We start from the raw sequence: 18,011 nt of genomic DNA, 5'->3' as shown, positions 1-18,011 counted from the left end.
ACCATCAAAATTAAAAAAAAGGATAGATATATAGTTACATTCTCTTAATAAATAGAGGGATTTGTTCTAGTGGTTTTTGTAAATAGGATATCAAGTTCGCATCTTGTACAGCAATTAACCACTAGGAAGAATGTATGTAATGTGTTAATTATTGAAGCTGTCCTACCAATTTGGTTTGAAAAAAATAAATAAATAAAAAATAAATTTAAAAAAAAGAAAAAAAAGAAAAACAAAAAAAAAACAAAAAACAAAACAAACAAACAAACAAACAAACAAAAAACTCCTGCACAGACCAGGTAGCCCTGCCAAGATTAGCTCACATTCAGCTGTTCTAGCCAGTGATCACCCTCCTTAAAAGATCCTATGAAGTCTCCTGTCCCTCCTTTGTTCACTGTTGTTTTGGTCTGCTACACAGCCAGCCTGCTTGATGTCCCCAATAAATCTTCTGCTCACTTCAGAATGCCTGGCCTGGTTGATTGCATGGGTTCGTACCTTTCAGTAGGTGCAAGCAAAGTCTTCATGAACAAAATCCCAAAGGCATAAGAAATACTATAAATAATCAACAATTGGGATCTCATCCTGTTAAAAAGCTTTTACACAGTAAAAGAAATTACCAAAGGAGTAAAAAGACAACCCATAGAATGTGAAAAAAAATTAACCAGCTGTTCCTCCCACAAAGGACTAACAGGAAAATATGAATAATGTACAGAATCAAGTCTTTTTCCAAATCTAAGTGGAAGCCTCTTTGATTCAAAAGTCTTACTTGCTGCACATTAATAAAACCACCATCATGTGCACAACATTTATCTTTTAAAACATCTTTTTACTCTAGAGATGGTTACCTGCCAGACATAATTGTTGTGAATATTTTCTGAATGCTCATAAAATATACTTTTTGTACATAAACAGGAATTTAAACATGTTCCTGACATGTCTAATCCCCTTTGATAGGTTTTCTTTCAGTTGGATTAAAGAGTTTCTCTACCTGTAGGTAGGACTTTCACCCACACCTATGCTAGCCTTCTTTCTTTTCCCCATCTGTGTTCTTCCCATTTTTTTCAAACCAAATATTCATATGCTTTTGTGTCTCCAATGATGAGGCTCTCTGACAATAAGCCCGCCCAATAAGCCGATAGATAGCAAGTGTCTGCAAATATTACTTTCCCAAAATTGAAAATTCTTGAGCTCTACCTATAACAAAGTAAAAAGAATCCATGACTTAATAAAACTATCCAGAGAATTCACAGATATTTTAAATTTGGGCAGCACAGGTGCATACCACCTCCTCCAAAGTTTCTTTGCCTTTGGTTTTTCTTTGTCATTTTCCCTGTTCTCAGACTAGTAAAACTTAGCAAATTTTGGCTTAAAGTGTGAAAACTGGAAACATGTTTAAAATTTAAACTGAAGTTCACATGGAGATTTATCCTGAAGGGAATCTAGAGTGTCTGCTTCATTAAAATCATATTATGATAAGCACATATAAAAATCAAGGCACTGAGAGCATCTAATTTTGTATATAAACTGAAGTTTACCCAAACAGAACAGCAGTATCATCTATGGTGGAAAATAGTCATATAAAGTATGATTTCAATAGTTAAAGTTGGAGCTAGCCACAGTGAGTTGATGTTTATGATTCTAAAGTTTATAATACCCCTTGGGATAATGAAGCTTTCTTACACATATCCAAATCAGCAATGCCTAGTTGAAGATTCTTACTTCACCCTGTGGGGAATCCTCAGGCACTCTTAGGGGAATTCCATCTCTCCACACCACCTTCTCCTGGTAAAAGCCCTGAAATATATAACTGGCTCACACTTGTGTTCTAAGCAGGAATTTATAAGCAATGCTTTCCTTAGCTTACATAATGAAACCTGCAATCTAACTTCATGCAACGAATCGTTCATTGCATTATTGTCACTTCTATGCTATCATGTGTTATTTCTGCTCTTGAAAGCCTTGCAGTTTTAAAGGATTGCCACAATTTCTTAGAAGATATTGGTAATAGACTCACTTTATGATTTTAATTACTACTTATAATAAAAGTATGAGACATATAGTTTGAGATTTATTTGTAATTATTTTACATTTGTCTTACAAAATGTAAAAACAGTGTGATGAATGAATAGTAAAGAACAAATGATCTTTGTGCTTTATTCTCATGACTAAAATCTGTATGAGTAAAATGCCTATAAGAGGAAGTGTTCCATGTGTCAAGATAATATGTTATCTTATTAACATGACCCTAGTGATTTTATGAGTTTTAATGAAATAGAATATTAAATGTTTTAACCTGGGTTTAAAGAGTTGAATCCTAATAATTAGTGTATAGGAAATATTCATAATGATTGTGACATAAATATCCATTCTGAAAAATGACATTTTCTGATTAAATCTTTTAAGGTATTTTAATTAACTGTTAACTCATCTGTGCCTTCTAATTTCTGACAATAATTTTAATACATATTGTATAGCATATTCATATGAAAATACATGTTTAATTTGATATTTGTAAATGGCACCTATAATGTGATAATATAACATATAAAGAGATGCAGATATAGAAAGAGATGTATGTAGAATTGAATACCTATGGATTCATATATGAATCATTGAATATTTTATATATAATATTAATTTCATGTATAATATAATACTGTACATAATATAGTTCTTAAATTTAGTTTGTGAGGATATCTTTCTAATTCTGAATACTTTGCTAAAGTTAGTAACTATATATATACTATATATAACAATAAAATTTTTATTTATTTAGGGGTTACATAGAAATAACCATTTATATAAAGTTGTACTTAAAAGTAGAATTGTTGATATTTATTTCTTTATATTGTCACAGTCATGGCACCATATTTGGCTCATTTTACTCTGCTAAAAATGGAGAAGAAGAAAATGCTCTCAAATAAAACTGACTTTCTAGAGAAATTTAGCTCTGTAATAATCAGACAAGGAAACATTTAAATACAAAATTAACTCTGACAGTGTTAATATATTAATGAATGCAATAAAATTTGACATTTACTTCTCTTGATTATATGTTGTTTCAATAAACTTTTTTTTAAATAAAGTGAAATGATTATCAGAATGTCAATGACTAATGTGCACCAGTGTCAATACAAAAGTTTAACTCTATCTCTGAGTTTCTAGGATTAGTTAGTCTCCAGGTGTCTCTAATCCTTGCTCTGTCATTCATTTTTGGCTTATATTTTCTACAGCCTTCCATGTACAATTTTGTTATTCTTTGTCTATTTCTCTTACTCCATGTCATTTTCTTTCCACCTTTCCAAATTTCTCTTCCTACTTCTTGTGTTATATTTTGCTGGCTGTTTTCCTCTCCTTCACTTGATTATACTTCCTTTTGAAAAATTTGCTTAAAGTATTTTACAAGGAGAAAAAATTAGTCTAAGAGCAGTAGAAAAACGCTAACTCCTGTGTATATCTTGTGATTTAACCAGTACGCTGCCCTTACTCCTGTGCCACACACTCTTAACTTGTTATTCATTCACCTTAATTCTGTTACTCAAAGGAAAGTGCTCTCACTAAAGCACTACAATTTCCCTGATTTTCACACTCAGGAATCTGTCCTCACTCCTTCTCTTCCTAGGACATTTATTTTGGTGTTTGATACTGTACTTCATTTTGTCATTCTTAATATCTATCTTTGTTTCATGCTTACAACTCTTATTTCCTTCCTGGTTCTTTCATTAATCATTCTGCTCAATAGACGTTATTTCTTTTATCTCTCCCTTGTCACCATTTTGGATTTCCAGAGCTTTGGTTTGAAATGGAACATGAACTTATTGAATGGAAATTGGCTTTACCTTAGAATTTGAAGAAAACTGCTGAGTAAAATGGCAGTGGGTAGAAGAATCAGGGGAGCCAAAACTGTACTTTCTCACTAGCTGAGCAAGAGTGGTTACTGCTGGTGGTGCACTTTCGTGGTTCTAACGCACAATACCAGTATCATGGTTGTATATGCATGATGCCCATACTTGCATTGTGATATTTCTGTTTTTGATGCCTTTGCCATGTATATTTCACTTCAAAGGCTAAATTGAGTGGGTTTCAGTGGGCAAACTAGATGAAATCACTGTCTGCCACCAAGAATTATGCAGTTGAGAAGGAAATCAGAAGTTTCATACCTAACAAATGACATCTACCCTTTTATAATCCCTTTCATATAACTTCTGAGAGTTCTTTTATGTTTCTGTGTTTTTAATTGGTAGATGATTCAATACAAGCCCTTACGTACCTCAGTGCTCTAACTCCCAAATCATTACTTATGTGACTTTATTAGAGTCATATGATCAAGTACATCTTCATAAGGGATGTTCACACTACAAACTTTTCAAAGCATCCAAATAACCTCAATTTGGCATGTCTACCTACCTAGTTGCTAAGCAACTCCTCTCCTTTTTAGTGAATACTTCTTCCATACTAAATATCTGACTAAATGTTAGTGACTCTGCATTCTGAAAATTTTAAAATCAGTTTATCTTCATCATCACAGCCAGTGTCTTATCACACATATGCTAGGCATTCTACATGAATTTTATTAATAATTTGCAGAGAAGTTTTTAGAAAAGCTTTTTTGATCATATTTGGGTAATTAAAATAATTGCATTCATTTCAATTTCAATTGTAGTATAATTGTTTCTATCCATTAGAGTAAAATGAAATAAAACTATTCTTATAAGAGTATGGCTTTACATTGATTTCCATAATACAGTATTCACTATATAAATTCTAATGGATGATGTTACATTTATGTCATTAAATTGTAGAGGACATTCAGTGAGGAAATGGAAAAGAAAAATGGGTCCTTGCTGACAGAATTCCTACTCACGGGACTTACAGATCATCAAGGGCTGCAGGTACCCCTGTTTCTCATGTTCTTGTTTATATACCTCTTCACCATTGTGGGGAACCTTGGGCTGATAGCTGTCATCTGGAATAACCCGCAACTTCATATCCCCATGTACTTGCTTCTTGGGAGTTTAGCATTTGTGGATGCCTGGATATCATCCACAGTGACTCCCAATATGTTGGTAAACTTGATATCCAAGAGCAAGTTGATGTCTCTCTCTGAATGCATGATACAATTTTCTGCTTTTGCGTTTGGTGGGACTACAGAATGCTTTCTCTTAGGAGTGATGGCTTATGATCGCTATGTTGCCATATGCAAGCCTTTACTTTATCCAGTTGTTATGACCAACAGACTATGCATCCGTCTCTTAGTTTTATCATTTGTAGGTGGCTTTCTTCATTCTCTAATTCATGAAGGGCTTTTATTCCAATTAACTTTCTGCAATTCCAACATAATACATCACTTTTTTTGTGACATTATACCATTGTTTAAGATTTCCTGTACTGACCCTTCTATAAATTTTCTAATGGTATTTATTTTGTCTGGTTCAATACAAGTATTCACCATTGTGATTGTTCTTGTTTCTTATACCCTGGTTCTCTTTACAATATTAAAAAAGAAGTCTCTCAAAGGCATAAGAAAAGCTTTCTCCACCTGTGGAGCCCATCTCTTATCTGTGTCTTTGTACTATGGCCCTCTTCTCTTCATGTATGTGCTTCCTGCATCTCAACAAGCAGATGGTCAAGATATGATGGATTCCCTCTTTTACACTGTAATAATACCCCTGTTAAATCCAATTATCTACAGCCTGAGAAACAAGCAAGTTATTGATTCACTGACAAAAATGTTAAAGAGAAATATTTAGATCTTCCATGTAATATCTCTTGTCTATTTGATATAAAACTGTCATAGAATCTGTACAATGTGTTGCATGTCTGTGCCTTCTAATCACAGCACTGGGGAGTATGAGGCAGGAGGATTGCTATGAGTTCAAGGCTAACCTGAACTGTACAATAAGACCCTGTCTCAAAAATCAAAACCAAAACCAAAACAAAACAAAGCAAAACAAATAAAAAATAGCTCAGCAGACAAAATGCTGGCTTTGGCAAGCACAGGGACCAGGGTTGGATCCATGCTCCAGCATGCTGTGCTGGCCCTGTCTCCGGGGCTCCCTAAACCACAACAGAGTGGAGAAGGGGGATGGAACTGGGAAGTTGTTAGTGGTAGCTCACACCTGTAATCCCAGGACTGGGGAGGCTGAAAATAGGAGGATCACTATGAGTCCAGGCTGCATAATGAGACCCTGTATCAAATAACAGAAATTTCTACACAAAATTTATAGTTTGATATGTCTTTGTTTTGGAAAGTGTTTAAAGCTTTTTGCAATCAAAATTGTCTTGCTTCTACATTTTCACTTTTATTAAATCAGTCCATCAAACATCTTAATGACTTAAGCTGATATAAATAAAACTCTTAAAATGTTAAAATTATCTTTAATTTCACAACATAAAAATTTAATCAAGTGTCATGTTATATAAAATGAAGACAAATGTAGACATTTTATTAGTTGATATAGTTTTAGTGTGGTTTTCTTAATGCAGTAGATACTAAATTAACATAATTTGTTTTAAAATGAGTTATGTAGGAGATATAAAACGTGTGACAGATTTGGGTAGTTGGGGCACACTGTTGACTTCATTTTGTAGGTTTCTGTTTGCTTGAACAGATGCAAATCCCAGGAAATCTGCTAGCCCTTTAAACTTCTTTTTTTCAATTTCTTGGGAAATGATGAATTTTACTTGAAGCAATTTACCTGACTCTTATATTGGGAAGTAATCAGAAACTGAAACACAATCATGAAAAAAAAAAAGAGTGAATGCAGGGCCAAATTCTAAGAGGACGCTTAACTCATTTTGTTGTTTATGATGTCTGCAAAGATTTTATTTGAATGATACTAGGCAGAATGGAAAGCCTTACTAATTCAGAAAGCTAACTGATGAGATTGCAGAAATAAGTTAGTATACATTAGAGAAAAAAATAGTAGAATTACAAAAGGAAATTATTTCATTCTTCTGGAAATTAACAAAACAAGAAAAATAAATCAGTATAAGCTCTACTCAAACACATTTCTGAAAACAAATGGCTTTAAAAGCCCATTACCAAAGAATAGATAACTTTAAGAAGACATGGGACTGCTGTGCACAGTGGGGGTTGGAAAGTGAGCAACTTTGGAAAATATTGGCCTGCAAAATCCTTCAGTGCTGGCTACCTTTACTGTTTGCTCCAAGCACTTTAAGTAAAAGGCTTGTCAACAACTTCTGACATTGCTAGTCCTGTGGATAACCCACTACCATTATGGACTACTGGACTATATTGGATTACTTTGCTGAATTCATGCACCCACAATATGGCAATGGAATACCCATCTCTGACAAAATTAAACAAAAAAGGGGAATATAAATGAAGGACCATTTTGTAGTGATATATATATATATATATATATATATATATATATATATATATATATTAGGATAGATATATGGCTACTTTCTCTTAGTTCAAAGAGACAAAAGATTTGTACTAATGGTGTTTAGACAAGATATCATGTCTGAATCTTGTCCTCTGAATAACTACTAGGAAGACAGTACACAATGTATTAATTATTGTAGCTGTCTTACTAACCTGTTTGAAACTGCCTCTTTGCTCTTCCTTTCTCAATAAAATTAATAAAAAATTGTGTTAAAAAAGAATAATGAGTGAGCCACCTCCAGTGCTACCCTTTCCTTCCCACTTCCTGCTGAAATTCTGTGCACATCCTTACTGGTCCAAATTTGAAACTTAACCTAGAAATTACTTATTTGTGTATTTTGAGAAATTCTTGTTACTTATCTCTTGTACCTTGTTTATACTATCTTTCTTTTCAAACATTGTTGCCACATATTTTTTCTCCACAAAATTCTCATTAAATCATATCCCTTTTCAACAACTTTAATAAATATGTTACTGCCAAATTACCTGAAATATGAGGAATCAGTCAATTTGTATCAAATTTCTTTTTGTGCATTTAGTACAGGGTCAACAGAGTCTCACTACACACATCAGACTCCGAGTGATTCTCCTGTTTTCAGCCTCCCAAGTGTTGGGATTACAGGAGTGTGCCACCACGCTCAGTTTCAAACATCGTATCAGCACCCAATCCCTGTGTCTGCCTAAGCACGTGGTTTAATCTGCTGAGCTATCTGGCCAGCCCTTATAACAAATTTTGATTAGGTTAATAACTCTCTTTTTGCATCATATTTTTTTCCCATTTCTGCAGAGTATTTGTGTGGATTCACTTTTATATATGTTGGTTTTCTCTCCCTATTTCTTTGTCATTAGAAAAAGTGAAAGGTAACCAGATAATGAATTAAAATGTTTTCCTTTAATTTTCCAATTTCTTGATAGTGAAAGTTAGCAAACAAGCAAATATTTACTATGTATTTACATATTATGTTTCAGATATCAAATCTCAATGTCACAAAAATAGTCTTTCCTGTATGTTTCTTGACCAGTCCTACTGTTAATCTCAAAAAGAAAACATGTATATGTTATTCTCATGTTAAAATTTCTCAAAAACAGTATGTTAGGATAAGCAACAAAAGTCCTGAACAAACCTCCAAGCCATGTGTACTGTTAGTTATTCTGCCTCCCTGGACACACTTGGATCTTCCCTGCCTCTCCCTTTGAAAGATAATCACATTCACAATTTTTGCTTTATGTAATGTTCAAGACTCTAACAAATCTCTTGCACATAGCCCATGTCTACATCAGATATCACTGTATGAGAAAAACAAATTTCTGAAATTCACTGATAACCACTTACCTTAAATCTGTAGTTAGATAAGCTCTCCATGAAACTTATATACACTGAAGTTTGAGAAGCAGAATTCTGTGTCTTCTCTCCTAGAGGTAACTTGCCATATTGTTTCTTTGCCTCTTCTCTGGACATTTCCTAGTAAAGCTTCTCATTCTATTTCAGTTTAAATTGGCATAGCTAGAGATATGTCTAGAATTTGTAGTACAGTTTTGACTGTGGAAATTTGTGGTCAGATCCTGAAGGAAATCTAAAACTTTGTACATATTAAACTCGTATTGTTATTAGATTGGACAAAATTAGAACAATGCAAATTAGAACATTCAGAAGATAATATTTTATGTATAAAGCTTTCCTACATATGCCAGAAATGTCACATAGGTTAGAAAATAGTAAGTATAGTATAACAGCAATTGCTTAAACTAGCACAGCCTCCAGAGTCTTCATGTTTTTGATTCCAAACTCTGTAACACCCTGTGGAACAAACTGAGGTCGTCTGTTGATTGTCCAAATGTACAATGCCCAGTAGAACAGTTCCCTAAAGGAACTCCTTGGCCTTTCCTGGGGAATTTTTTTCCATTCCATTTTTTGGCAAGACAACAGTTTTAAAATTGGTGACTCATTTTTTTGGTAGGCAAATTTATAAACAAAACATTTTCTCAACTTGGGAAATGAAGTCTCCAAAATGAATCAGCATGCCCAAGGACTTCTACCTATAATTTTATCTCTCCTGTACTATAATTTTATTTTTTCTACTTTTAAAGCTTCATACTTTTAAAGGCTCATCATACTTTTTATTCCAGAGATGGGTAAGATATAAATGATTTACACAATGTTAATTATTCTTTATATAGTAAGTTAAAATTTCTGTTCAATTTTATAATAAATTAAGTTTGTGTTTCAGGATGTCAAAATAGATGAGTGGAAGTGGAAAACTATTGAAGGATTATCTGTGTTCTTTATGTTCAAGATTAAAGGCTGGGTAAATAAAATAGCTACCTGTAAGACTGACTTTTTTTCCTCTAATGGTGACTTATCAACTTGCTACTTGAATTATAGTACATTTATAAGATGAATTTAAGTGACTAGAACACTGGTTTAAAACTGAGTTGAAAGATCCAATCATGTTTCTTACATAAGATACTTTTCTCTTGATTCTATTAAAGGTTTATGCTAATTAAATAAGTATTCTAAAAAAAGGTTTAGCTGTGATTCAAATATTAGGTCTTCTAGCCTTTATCTCAGTTCTGATAATAATTTTGTTAAATTAAGAGTGAAAAAAAAACAAGAATGAAGAGAAAATTCAGAAAATGACTTTGTATTATTTGTTCCAGTATTTATAACCTAAATATATTCTTATGGAAAACAGAATATTAGAGTTTCCAATTATTTTGTGATTTGAGCTTATATGGTGTAATAATAACCCCAAATTAAAATACATTTAACCACTGGAACTGAGGTTTGTTATTTATACAGCCTGTTTTGTTTTATAGTCTTCACTAAACATTGTTCTGCTAAAATAAAAAGTATTTAGATGAGGATACTTTCAAGGCTTCAAGGTTAGAAATACAAAGTAAGAACAAGTACAAGTATCAACAGTTTTATTTATACATAGAATATTTGAAAATCAAGAGTTCAATTAAAACACAACAACAACAAGAAGCCACTCTTCCACTGGAGACAAAGCTAGAAGGCCTTTTTATAACACTTATCTGAGAAATAGTATGTGGACCTGTAATATTCTCTGAAGATAAGCAATCCTATTATTGCTACTACTTTGAGTCTGTTTGGGAACTAACACAGACAAGGGTGGTCATCAAAGTTTTAAGTATTTTAAAATTCACTGGACTAGGTTGAACTAGAAACCCCTGGATCATTTAACACTATAAGGAATTAGAAAACTCTCGCTTTCACATTTTCCATTTCCAGCAAGGCAGCACATCCCATAGGCAAATTTCTGTGGCTCAAAATTTTTTCTCCTATGACCATCTGCTAACCATTTTTACTTTTATGTTATGGTGTAAGTCAGTTCTAATCACTACTATAACTGTGATAAAATAACTTTTACATACAGAAATAACTATTAGACAATGCTAGTATATTATGAATACATAATTTGTTAGAAAACTTTTGTTTTTCAATTTTTTGTTTACTTATTTGTTACAAGGTCTCACTATGCAGCTTGGACTTGTAGTGATCCTCCTGTTTTTGCCTCCCCAGCACTGGGATTATAGGTGTGCACCACCATGCCTGGTTTCAGTGGCCAGCTTGGCACAGGGTCAGAACAGCATGTTGTACTGGGAACTGAACCCAGGACCTGGTGGTTGCCAGGCAGGCGCTTAGATGGCTGAGCTGTCTTCCCAGCCCAGAAAACACTTTTTTTGAGGCAGAGTCTCACTATGTAGTTCAAACTGACCTTGAATTATTATGTAGCCCAAGCCATGTCATAACTCTCAGTGATCCTCCTGTTTCAATCTCCCAAGTGCTGCAATTACAAACATGTGCCACCATGCATAGCTGTTAGAAAAATTAAAAACCAAATCTCTCTTTCATACACAAATTCCACAGGAAACTAAAAACTTTGAATTTTGAGGAGGAGCACTGAATTGAGAGTCTTCAATGAACTATAGGGTTAAGATACATATCTACCCCTAAGCTTCTTAATCTTTCAGTTTTGTTTCAATCTTTTTTGGATATTTTTATCCTTTCTCTGGCTTGTCTTTCTTATAGTTACCCATATAAATCCTTTTTATTCTCTTCCAATTTCTTTTTCTTTTCTTTTCCCAACTAAATTTTCTCTTACAGTTTTCTTGTTCCTTTTTTCTTCTGGTCTTTTCTTCTAATTATTATGGAAGAGTTAAAATCTTTTATGAAAAGATTTTATTGTTATGAAAATCTTTTCATAAATAAAAACTATTTTGTCTATGCCAGCTATTATTTCTTTAAGTCACTTTCAGTATTCACTGTTGGGCTATTTCTTCTCCATCTGCCTCTTGTTTATCTCTGTCCTTAATCGTATACCTAAATGGAACATGCTCTCACTGAAGCTAGGAAAAAATTCTGGTTTTCATAAGCAGAGATCTCAGTTCACCCATCATCATCTTAGAGGATTTCTTTTAGTCTTTAGCACTATACTTCACCTTGTCCTTCTTTGGAATATTTCCTCTCTTACTGCTCATGCTATTCAACTTTCAAAGTTTCTTTCTGCTTCTCTGATTACTATGCTTGATATCTTTTTTGGACTCTTTCTTGTTTGTCTTTTGTTTGAGCATGAACTATAGCTGCAAAAGGAAATGAATTTGTTGTATGGATATTGGCTCTCACTTACAAGACTAGGCAGATTGAAGAAATATGATAAATGAGTTGAAAAACTACAGAATGAGTTAAGGCAGCTAGTTGGTGGCCACAATCGTTTCTCAGTACCACATCAATGAAGTTTCCATGATGGCTGGGGAAAGCTTGGATGTCTTAGCCCACTATCAATTCGATTGTCTGCTGTGGTATATGCTTGATTGAGTCTCAATACTTCTATTATGGCTGAATTTCAAAATTCCCTTTGGTCCTTAGTTCTTTGTTTGGACCTCTCCAAATTCTAAAACTATGATGGATTGATTAAACTTGCCAAAGCTAGATTAAGTCATCTCACTTTAGATGCAATAGTGTTGAAAACATAATTCTAGTTTAAAGGAAATGTCTCCATTCATTTTCAGTATTTATGTGAAAAGAAAGAGTATAAACTGTGTTCATAAACTTTAAAAGCTGTTTTATAGAACTTGTAAATGTATTCTTATCTATTCTTGTTTTACTTTTGGTATGCTTTTCTAGGTATAGGTTATTCCAAACTATGTTTTTAATTACTCCAGTGTATCACATACCATAATGTTAAAAAGTAATAGAACTAATGAACATTTCCAAATTGTGTGTCTTCCATATAACTGTCAAAGAATTTGAGGTCTTAATCTCATTTTAAATCACTATGTTACTCCACTTTCCTTTACTGACCACTCTGGATATCTAACATTTCATGGAATCCTCCTGGCTGTACAGTCTTAGTTATTTTGAGTCAGTATCTTTTTTTCCACTCTTCACACCTAATGCCTTAACAGGAAGTAGCCACATGCATATGAGTTGTGCATAGTATTTTACAAACACATATTTCAAAACTTCATTTATGAACTATGATATCTTTTTATATAGCAATCTATTTTATTGCCAGTTTGTGCACTGGCAATAAAACTCCCCAGACAATCTGATACATGATCTGGTTTAGCATTTGTGGACAATGGAAAGAACTTCCTGATTATTATCTCTGAATCCTGTTTCCCCTTATTGCATCCTCTACTGTTTTTTCTATAATTACAACCATTTAAAAGATCTCTCACTGACCATTATATGTCCTGAGAGGTTTTAGTGCATGGCTATTGCCTGGAGAGTGAAGCATAAGGTATTTCCTATGGCTTTCTATTTATTTAATACTCATAGAATTTTTCCTTGAACCTGAATCCACTAGTCAAACTCAGAATCTTTCTGGTGTTCATATAAACTTAACACACACACTTAGAATAATTTTCTTTATTATACTGTATATATTTCTGAAATTCAGTAAATTCAAATAATTGATTCTCTTAGTTCTCTCTAAACAGTGTCTAGTAGTTAACAGTGTAAAATAAGAGCAACAGAAGGCATTGCTATATGTATATGGTTCTATTTGAAGTGTCCAAAACTTTTCACATTGTAAACACTTCAACAATGTTAATTTTTCATTTCTTTTCAAGAAACATCCATTGACAACATGGAAAATAAAACTACAGCATTGCTGACAGAGTTTGTTCTCACAGGACTCCCATATCAACTAGAATGGCAGATCCCCCTGTTCCTGGTGTTCATCACAGTATACCTCATTACCATGGTGGGAAACCTTGGTCTGATGGTTCTCATCTGGAGTAACCCTCACCTTCACATCCCCATGTACTTGTTTCTTGGGAGTTTAGCTTTTGTGGATACCTGGTTGTCATCCACTGTGACACCAAAGATTCTGGTCAACTTGTTAGGCAAGAGTAAGTTGATCTCTCTCTCTGAATGCATGGTACAATTCTTTTCCTTTGCAATCAGTGCCACAGTAGAATGTTTTCTCTTGGCAGCAATGGCTTATGATCGCTATGTTGCCATATGTAAACCTTTACTTTATCCAGTTATTATGACCAATAGAAGATGCATCCAGCTATTAGTGTCATCATTTGTAGGTGGTTTTATTAATTCTTCAGTACATGAAGGACTTTTATTCAGATTAACGTTCTGCAATTCCAATATAATACACCATTTTTATTGTGACATTGTACCACTGTTAAAGATTTCTTGTACTGATACTTCCATTCATTATTTAATGCTTTTTATTGTGTCAGGTTCAATTCAATTATTCACTGGTGTGACTGTTATTGTCTCCTATACATTTGTGCTCTTTGCAATTTTAAAAAAGAGGTCTGTAAAAAGCACAAGGAAAGCTTTCTCCACCTGTGGATCTCATCTTTTATCTGTGTGTTTATATTATGGTAGTCTTGTCTTCATGTACATGCATCCTGCATCTTCACAAGCGGATGATCAAGATATGATGGACTCTTTATTTTACACAGTCATAATTCCTGTGTTAAATCCCATCATCTACAGCTTAAGAAATAAGAAAGTAATAGACTCATTAATGAAAGCACTAAGGGGAAATGTTTAGAATTATACTATAATATAGCTTTTTAAAAATAGTTACAAAATCTTACAAGCAAGTAAGATTCCATTATTTTTTGGTACATGTTAAGTTATTACAATAGTCATAGCTTCAGCCGTTAGTATCTGATGGAGTTCATTAAAGATTTGTGTATGTCATTTAGAATTATATAAAAATTAATTATGTGTTTAAGCTATGATAATTAAAGAAGAAAACAAAACATTTTCCAAACTTGTATGTTCTTCTGTGTGGTTTTATAAATGAATATAGTGCTAACTAGTGTATTTCTCCAAACATGGTTTAAATATGGTGTCTGTTATTTTAATACAAGTATACAAGGTAGAGACATACATCACATTATTCCATTAGGGCAGTAGGTTTATGTTTGAACACAGGTAAATATCATTAATTCAATTGTCTGTTGAAGTGCCTTTTATTCCTGTTATTTGGTTGGAAAATGATACATTTCACTTTTTGTAAGAATTCTACTTGTATAACACATAGAGAAATAAACAGAAATAGGAAAGAAGAATAAATAAGGAGGAAGTTACAAAACTGGAGGAAGTAATAAACAACCAGAAAATACTGTTAGCTCAGTGTTTTCATAAGAGTAAAGAGAAAAATTTGTCTTCCCCTGACTACTAAAGATCTTTGACTTCTAAGGATGTGTTTCTACTTCATTGGTGAGTCTTAAGAGATTCACTACCTCACAAAGGTAACAGATTAGACTGAAGATTAAATTTTGTGGGTATGGACAAAAAAGTGACAGAATAGGAAGGAAATTGTCTCAGTCTTCCTTAAATTAAAAAAAATACAAAATTCATTATATTTAAATGTTTTACAATATGGCTTTTTTAATGAGGAAATTTAAATTTTTATTACAGAAGTTAAAATGATACTATAACAAAGTGTCTAATGGGTAATTGAACAGGGAATTAAAATGAGCAAGAATTTGAATGTTTCATCCTTTAAAAATTGGAACAAGCTAATTCTATATTCTTTAAGTGCAATACATTATTTGTCTTTAGGTCACCTGAATGAAATATTGTAATCTCTATGTTTATTGCCTTTAAGACATATAAGCAGCATTGTGTTACTCCAAATTTTATTTTATTTATTTATTTATTTATTTTTGTTTTTGCAGAACAGGGGATTGAACTCAGACCCTTGCACTTGCCAGGCAAGCGCTTTTTCTACTGAGCCAACTCCCTGGCCAAATTTTATTTTAAACAACCATTCAATCATACTTATTCTGGCTTACTGACCTTGCAGCCAAAAATTGATCAGAACCCAAGAATTCATAGATAACAGAATACTTAGTTTAAATGATTGAACAGCCAGGTGCTGAAACTTCTGTATGATGGTAGTGTTTTTTTATCATTACTACTCTGCAGAGATGTCTCAGTAGCTTTGATTGATGTGGCTAATTTTGGATGGTTCCTTCATATCTTACAGAACAATTATCAAGAAAGGCATGGCTTTTCTTTTCCTCTGATAATGGATCTTGTGAACTCCATATGGGACCATTGATGCTAGGTTGGAGAGGGAAATAAGTATAGTGTGATTGCAGATTGTAGAAATTTGGGCCACTTGTTTATGTAACTTTACTTTTGAAATAGAACCTGTCTAGAGCTAAATGCTTGGCTCTGCAATGATCCCATCCAGGATAAGAACTGTTTCTTAAAAGGATAATACTGAGGTAGAGGTTTACTGGATATTTTTGAACTTCTGTGGTATGCAAATATAATGGATACTTACATGAGTTCACTATTTCTAATCAATGCAACATTATCAATGTAGTAGACTAATATGATTTTGTGGTGATCATAACCCATAAAAATATTTGCAAGTCATATATTTGATACAATGTAAGAATTCTTGATCAAAGTGAATAATAAGAAAACTAACAAGTTAATTTAAAAACTGACAAAATATTTGAATATAAGCTTCATCATAAAAGATATACAGATGTTAAAAAAACACTAAAAGAGATGGGAGGTTTTGAAAGTGAAATTAAATGACAGAATAGAATTATTAATGATCTTCGTCCTGTAGAAACATCAACTTGAACAGTCACTCACATTTGACAATACTTTCTCAAGAGGAAAACAAAACAACAAATGGTTGAGCAATCACAGAATCTGATTATACCATAAGAATAATACTTAATAAAAAGAGTAGTATAAGCTTTGTGTTCAGTGTGATTCTGCCCTCAAATCCAGGCAGCACATCATGGAAACAGATAATATCTGCTTGAGGGGAAGAGAAATAAGCATAGTATTTTGTTTTGGATACCAAAACTAGGTGAACCACAGTAAAACCCTATACTTCAAAGATACTCATTGTCCCTGAATACAAGCAAATATGTGGGCTCTAGATCTACCCTGGTACCAGATGGAACCTATGATCCATGTGAGATGGACTTGATTTCACATCTGCATTCCTGAAGACTGATGCAGTGGCCTTGAGTTCTGGAAAAGGTTAAGTAGCAGTCAGGCCTCACTGATCATGGGTTTGAATAACCCCAGGCTTCTGCCAGCCTTCGTAGTCATGAGATTCCATTATGAGGCTTCAAAGGTCATGGGGTTCCAACTGGGCACTGCTGCCTGGAAGTGAAAATGAAGTACTGCTGTCAAAGTTTATCTACATAGAACTCCAATATCAAGAGTCACAAATTCCCATATTCTTGCTTTTCTTGATTACCTGTCTTATTACCAGCTTAGGACCTTAGATCTTACTGCTTTCATCTAGAATAAATGCCTAATGAGTGTCTTAAAAAACTTGAAAATGAACAAACAATCTAATGTTTTGTGACCAAAAAAGTTATGAGGAATGGATTTCATCATAATTTACAGTCCTTAATGTATTAGGAAACCTGCCATTCATTTCTGAACACTGAAATTTCATACACATTCTTACTGATGATGTATTACTACTGAGACCCTCCATCTAAAGCATACTTGTGTGTATTTCATAATCTCTAGCCATTTCTCTACTTCATCCTGATGAAACTCTGATGTTTACCAAACATTACTGTCAGATGACTGTTCACTTATAGAATTTTATTTTTTTGGTATTACTCTCACTTTGGTATTTTCCATGTTCACAGGCTTCTATTTTAAACAGTATTAAGACTTGTGGAACTTTCTGTACACCTTATGTTTCTGCACAATTTACAATTATACATCACAATCCAAGCAATGAGAGGGTCTGTTGCAGTAAATAACAGAAGTTATGGGAGAAAAGTCAGGAATATTTTATGGCTATGGAAGTTCAGATGAGATTTAGTGAACACATCACCTGAGTAAAGTTGTGCTGTGAGCCTTCCATGGTGCATCACAAACTTGGTTTTAATGAGCAGTACCATAAAGCCAGTACCTGAAACATCAGAGGGGTGTTTGCAGAAGAAAAGTTCAGACTTTTGATCATGTGACTTGCAGAATCATACTCTGACATGAATTCTTTGATTTTTACTATTTTGGCTGTTCTTGGTCACCTATTAACAGCACAGCCTTGTCCTGTTTAGCAATGGTTTTAATTAGAAAGTCAGTCCTCATGTT

General features: G+C 33.4%; 2 protein-coding genes across 2 annotated transcripts; both read left to right on the top strand.

Annotated features, from left to right (window-relative positions):
* Positions 1-4,805: 4,805 nt before the first annotated feature.
* LOC101560237 (olfactory receptor 186-like) lies at positions 4,806-5,747 on the top strand. Its single transcript, XM_004636570.3, has one exon. It carries the CDS (start codon positions 4,818-4,820, stop codon positions 5,745-5,747), a length of 930 nt encoding a protein of 309 aa, XP_004636627.1. The 5' UTR covers positions 4,806-4,817.
* Positions 5,748-13,527: 7,780 nt separating this feature from the next.
* LOC101559848 (olfactory receptor 5H8-like) lies at positions 13,528-14,457 on the top strand. The gene has a single exon (XM_004636569.1). It carries the CDS (start codon positions 13,528-13,530, stop codon positions 14,455-14,457), a length of 930 nt encoding a protein of 309 aa, XP_004636626.1.
* The last annotated feature ends 3,554 nt before the right edge of the window (positions 14,458-18,011 follow it).

This window comes from Octodon degus, unplaced genomic scaffold (genome assembly GCF_000260255.1).
Source record: "Octodon degus isolate 3935 unplaced genomic scaffold, OctDeg1.0 scaffold00081, whole genome shotgun sequence".
In the NCBI taxonomy this organism is placed as follows: domain Eukaryota; kingdom Metazoa; phylum Chordata; class Mammalia; order Rodentia; family Octodontidae; genus Octodon; species Octodon degus.
The sequence above is the reverse complement of the archived record's forward strand: the minus strand, read 5'-3'. Positions and strand labels throughout refer to the sequence as shown.